Source organism: Manis pentadactyla, chromosome 10 (assembly GCF_030020395.1).
Source record: "Manis pentadactyla isolate mManPen7 chromosome 10, mManPen7.hap1, whole genome shotgun sequence".
In the NCBI taxonomy this organism is placed as follows: Eukaryota; Metazoa; Chordata; class Mammalia; order Pholidota; family Manidae; genus Manis; species Manis pentadactyla.
Genome location: NC_080028.1, coordinates 46,179,239 through 46,185,586, shown reverse-complemented (window position 1 = coordinate 46,185,586; position 6,348 = coordinate 46,179,239). Strand labels below are relative to the sequence as shown.

The 6,348-nt window shown below is 33.4% G+C and overlaps 1 protein-coding gene across 1 annotated transcript; it reads left to right on the top strand.

Moving 5' to 3' along the window:
• Positions 1-4,527: 4,527 nt before the first annotated feature.
• Positions 4,528-5,463, top strand: LOC130679313 (olfactory receptor 6C2-like). Its single transcript, XM_057487919.1, has one exon. The coding sequence runs from the start codon at positions 4,528-4,530 to the stop codon at positions 5,461-5,463; it is 936 nt and encodes a 311-aa protein (XP_057343902.1).
• Positions 5,464-6,348: the final 885 nt, after the last annotated feature.

Genomic DNA, 6,348 nt, shown 5'->3' with positions numbered 1-6,348 from the left:
ATACAAAAATTAAAATCACTATGATATACCACTACACACATACTTTTAGTGTAAAAGAGTAGAAATTGAGCATGTCAAGGAGGTGGACTAATTAAAACACTTCTGCACAGCCATGAGAAAGTAAAATCGTATGAGTGCTTTGGAAAACTGTTCCACAGTTTCTTAAAAAGTTAAATCTACACCTTCCACATGATCCAGCCATCTACTCCTATATATTTATGCAACAGAAATGGAACTATATGTCATTATAGAGATTTTTGTGTGAATGTTCATAGCAGCTTCATTTGTTAAGTGCCTTAAGATTGAAATGACAAAATATCTCCCAGCAGGTGAATAGTAAGCAAACTCCACACAATCAAATATTTCTCAGAAATGAAAGGAATAAACTACAAATGTACATAATAATGTGGATTGTAGTGTGCCGCTCATTTAGTGTTTTCTTGGATGAAATGGGAGAACAAAAAACACAGACAACATAGACAAATAGACAGACAAAGGCTGCAGCAGCCCCAATGTGTCACAGCTCCTTTATTTTTATATATTTTTTTATTTTGGTATCATTGATCTACAATTACATGAAGAACATTATGTTTACTAGACTCCCCCCATTACCAAGTCACCTCCAAAAACCCCATTACAGTCACTGTCCATTAGCGTACTAAGATGCTGTAAAATCACTACTTGTCTTCTCTGTGATGCACAGCCCTCCCCGTGCCCCCCACACACTATACATGTTAATCGTAACGCCCCCATTCTTTTTCCCCGCCCTTATCCCTCCCTTCCCACCCACCCTCCCAGTCCCTTTCCCTTTGGTAACTGTTAGTCCATTCTTAGGTTCTATGATTCTGCTGCTGTTTTGTTCCTTCAGTTTTTCTTTGTTCTTATACTCCACATATGAGTGAAATCATTTGGTACTTATCTTTCTCCGCCTGGCTTATTTCACTGCAGCTCCTTTATTTTTATACTGCCTTTCTCAGACCTCAGCCAAGTGCTATACTCATCTTTCCCTTTTCGGGGGACAGGCCAGAGCACCTTGTTGATTTTCTTAGAAGCTGCCTAGTAAGCAGGGGCAGTGCTTTCACACGTCCTCAAGGTCTCATTATTTTCAGCGTGAGGCATCTTGGCTCGTCTTCAAGGACAAGACATGCTTTTGGGGGCAGATAACTTCCAAGAACAACACCTGTTGTTCTCAAGCTGGTGCTTTCCCATGCTGCATTCAGACATGTGAGAAGACAAAGGCCGTCCCCTACATGGATGAATCTCAAAAAATTATGAGGAGTGAAATATGCTAGATGAAAAATGAGTACACACCACATGATCCCATTCATATAAAATGCTACAAAATGCAAAGTATAAGAACAGAGAACAGATGAGTGGTTGGCTGGGAAAGGCAAGCAGTGTAAAAGAACAGGAAGGTTGGAGTTAAAATGACATGAGGAAACTATGGGGAATGATGACCATGTTTGTTATTGTCATTGTGATTTTTGGGGGAGCATACCTATGTGAAAACTTATCAAAATTGTGCACTTTATAGTATGTCAATTATATTGCAATAAAGCTGTTAAAAATTAAAAAGCAAAAAAATAATTTGAGACACTTGTCCATATGTAACCATGAACTGTAGGCCAGAATCTATACTGGCCCTTGGAAAGACATTATAATTTTAAAATATATATATATATAGCATATTTGAAAGAATAAGATGTAAGTAAGCATAAAACTAAAATAATAATGTGCACTAAAACCTAATTATGGTAGCAAATGATTAACATAAAATAGCCATGGTTCTTATTACACAAATTTTTACAAGTGAAATAACATTTTTGTCTAGACATTTGACTTCTACCAGTTATTCTTATATATACAAAAATGTTTGTATGAAAATGCTTTTTACAGAATGACTTGATACCTGGAAAATAAAAACAGTGTAGATTTATTACCAAAATATACATACATTCAACATTGTTGATACTGAATAATTGGTAAAGTCAAATTAATATTATGTCACAAATGAAGAAATGTTTACATATATAAATATAAAATTGTATGTTCTTTAGTGTGATGAAATATGCATAACATAAAATTTACCATTTTGACAATTTTGAGGTGTAAAAGTCAGTGTCATTAACAAATTCAAATTGCTATGCAACCACAAAAGCAGATTATTTTTATACAATTTTAAGATATGGCTGAAGATTTTTATGCATTGGTGGTTAATATTTATAATATAGTTGATGTATCTGGGGAAAGAAAAATATGGAAGGATAAAGTATATAATGCAAGTAGTAGCCTTAAATAATTTATCAACTTTTCCTTTCACTCATCTGATTAACATTATCTAATGATAAACAATTCATATGATAAAGGATTATGATCTTCCAAATGCCTTACTAAATAGGAAATTTAAAAAAAATGAACTATGTAATTGAATTGACACAGTGTCCTCCTGACCTGTGCCAAATGATGCTGTGACAGCCACCTGTCTCCAAAGACATGGTCTCCACTAAAGCCTTTTACTTGTATTACTGCCAAACTTCATACTCAGAAAATTAATTAGTGACTACTGATTCTAGGTCACCAAAGACCTGTTTTTATTTTTCACTTAATAACATTTTCTACAAATTAGAAAGAAAAGTCACACCTGACATTATAAAAGCATTTTTCTCTTCCACAAGTGGAGAGAGGTTCTTAGCCCTTAGAGCAATATATTTTCTTTTCAGTGATGGAGACAAAAAGAAAACATTTGGAGGCTTATAAGAGCACTAAGCCCATCATAAGCATGTCTATTCAATTTGTTAGAGATGGTAAACAAAGGGAACTCTATGACTCAAACATGCCAATGAATGTGAAGATATAAGTACTTTTATAAAACTACCACTTTCAACATCGCAGTCTTAATATTGCTTTGTTTAAATAACAACTAATCAGAAGCTCTGATTTACTACCAGAAGAGTAAGTATGATAAAGTTTGTCTCTTTGTTTGTAATTCATTTTGTAAGATATAGGTTGTATTTTCCTCTGGAAAATACAATAATTTCAGTGATAATTTATGCATTTTAATGTATTTTAGACACGTTTATGAGTTGTAATTTTTAAGAACGAATTTCCCTTGTATAGACAAACTATCATTATGTGGGAGATTTTTATGCATAAAACATACAACATATGTGTATCTAACTTAATGTAAGAAATAATCTTAGTGATTTTGGATACATATTCAAATTCATTTAAAAATAAAGTGTCTTTGGATGTATAGAAGTATATCAGCATTCCCTTGCATTCTTCTTCTCACCCAAAAAAGAATAACATAATGACTGAAGTGACAACATCTCGCAACAGATTCCCACATTTGTTTTGAGCATTTGTTTGAAAGAATAAATAGAAATTACACAGTTAAAATTTAGTGTTAATCTATTAAAAAATAAGTGGTAATTGCATGTAGAGAAACAGATATAATTTGAGATTGAATGCTCAACTCACTATCAAATGTTTGAAGGGCTGAGTAAGATTTTGTAGTGATGTACAATCTGAGAAATTAGGAGAAAAGATGGAAGGAAGAGAAGTGAGATGCAAAACTTATATGTAATGTAATTGTACATATATGTAAATATCCCTTCTATTTTTCAATTAGATATTGAAACTTGATAATTGCTGAATTATCTTAAGAGGATTCTAACTTTTGAGTAAGCCATTATCTTCAGTAAGTGATTTTTCTCTATTTTGGGAACAATGTGAACAAGTCACAAGCAATTCTGCCCCAATTCACTTATTGCTAACATACAATACATAAGTTAACAATAAGTGAATCCATTCATAAAGCAAATAAACCAAGTACAAAAAGGAATTATTTTCTGTTAATTGATGTCAGGAGCTCAAGATTTGAAATACAGATTTAGTATATTAGAAACATTTAAGTCCCCACTGATATAACATCAATCAAGATAAAATAATTCATTGGCTGGAAGATGTAAATGGAAAGAGTAGGCAGTCATCACTTGCATTAGCAGTAAAAGTAATATATATATTTAAAAAAAAATAAGTTAAGTGTTTAGCAGGGATGGTGGTGACCAGCAGGGCAAAAGTTTGTTTATAAGAATTAAGCATACATAACCTAAAAAACACCAACAAGAGCCTTCTTTTGGCACAAAGTTCTCAAGATTTGCTCTAGAGTCTGTTTTATAAGCCTAAATTATGTTGGCACAGTTATTTGAAAAGACACAAAGTGTCAAGAAAAGACATGAAATCAAGGGTAAAATATTGTGATTTTGTTTCTGAACATGGAATAATTCTTGAGAGCCAAAACGTATTTTTGCCACCCAGAAAATTAAGCCTCCTCAGCACCCTGCTTAGTCATATGGGAAAATCCTAAGCACAGGATAAACATAAAATGCAGATATAGGTATTATTATAACTATAATGAAATAGAAATGAGTAAAAACATTAAATTTTAGAACAATTGAAATAATCCATAATCTATAAGAAAATTTATCTATCACATACAGATTGGAGAGAAGTCAGAAGTCAGTGATGAGAAATGGTACAGTAACTACATTCATTCTGCTGGGACTGACAGATGACCCTGACCTGCAGGTTCTGATTTTCATCTTTCTATTTCTCACCTACACACTGAATGTAGCTGGAAACCTGACGATCATCACACTCACTTTTGTGGATTCTCACCTTAAAACACCCATGTACTTTTTCTTAAAAAATTTCTCTTTCTTGGAGATCTCATTCACAACTGCCATTATCCCCAGATACTTGTATAACATAGCAACAGGTGACAAGGTCATTACCTACAATGCTTGTGCCACCCAAGTGTTTTTTATCGACCTCTGTGGAGTAACAGAATTTTTCCTGCTGGCGGCCATGTCCTATGACCGCTATGTGGCCATCTGCAAACCCCTGCATTATGTGATCATCATGAGCAGCAGAGTCTGCAGGATTCTCATCATATGTTCTTGGATGGCTGGTTTATGTGTAATAATCCCACCCCTTAGCCTGGGCTTAAATCTAAAATTTTGTGACTCCAACATGATTGATCACTTTGGCTGTGATGCATTTCCCTTAGTGAAAATCTCATGCTCAGATACATGGTCCATGGAACAGAAAGTCATCATCTGTGCTGTGCTGACCCTAAATATGACTCTTACCTGTGTAGTTCTCTCATATGCTTCCATCATCAAGACAATTTTTAGATTCCCTTCTGTTCAACAAAGGAAAAAGGCCTTTTTGACCTGTTCTTCCCACATGATTGTGGTTTCCATCACGTATGGCACCTGCATTTTCATCTACATGAATCCTACAGCAAAGGAAGAAGTGACCATTAATAAAGTTGTTTCACTGCTCATTTTTTCTATTTCACCTACATTGAACCCATTTATTTATACCTTGAGAAACAACCAAGTTAAGAAAGCCTTCAAAGACTCAATAAAAAAAATTGCCTTGCTCTCGACTAACTAAGTAAAAGAACGTAATATTTTTAAACATCACAAAAACATGAATGGCCACAGAGGTTTTACTTTTGAAGTTTATAATCTTGTTTGTTTTTAAATAATAAATACTTAAGTTACATGAATTTTCTCAGCACGTCTTTAACATAACTTCTATTGAGCCTTGCCCATGCTGTCTTGGTATCTTCATTTTTCAAACCAGTATCTGATAGTTTTGCAAGTCAATTTCTAAAAAAAGTATCATTTTGAAAAATTACTTCATAATCTTCTTTTTACATATGATAAAAATCATTACTCAGGAAAATATAGGGTAAATTCTTGGTATCTCTTCTCAAATATACCAAATAATACTATCCAAACCAATGTAATAAGAGTAATTTCACATAAAAATGTCTACAATGGATGAATAATCACATAAAATACATGTGAAGCAGAATAATAACACTTCTCATATCGAGAAAACAGAGGAAAATATAGCAATTATGAACACAGGAATATTGGATAAAAATAAATATCTTTCAAATCTATTGATGAAATTATTACAAATTTGTAAATAGAAGGTGTCTAAAGTAAAGATTCAACTAAAATTAGAGAAATATCTTTGAAATGACTAGTGGACACTCAGGAGAGCACAGACCTGGGGACAGATGGTAGAGATCGCATTATGGATCACAGAGGCTCAGGTTAAAAGTCGTAGGATTAATGTAGTAGGATCTTTTGGAATAATACAATCATTGTACATTCAAAGAAAGTTTGAATTAGAAAACCATGCTGATTTTTACACAAAGATTACGCACTTTTTCTGAATAGTATTATCTGCTGCTTATAGAGCTGTGGGTCAAGGGAAGAACGTTCCCCAGATTACTTGATAGCCTGTGACTGCATTTAACACAAA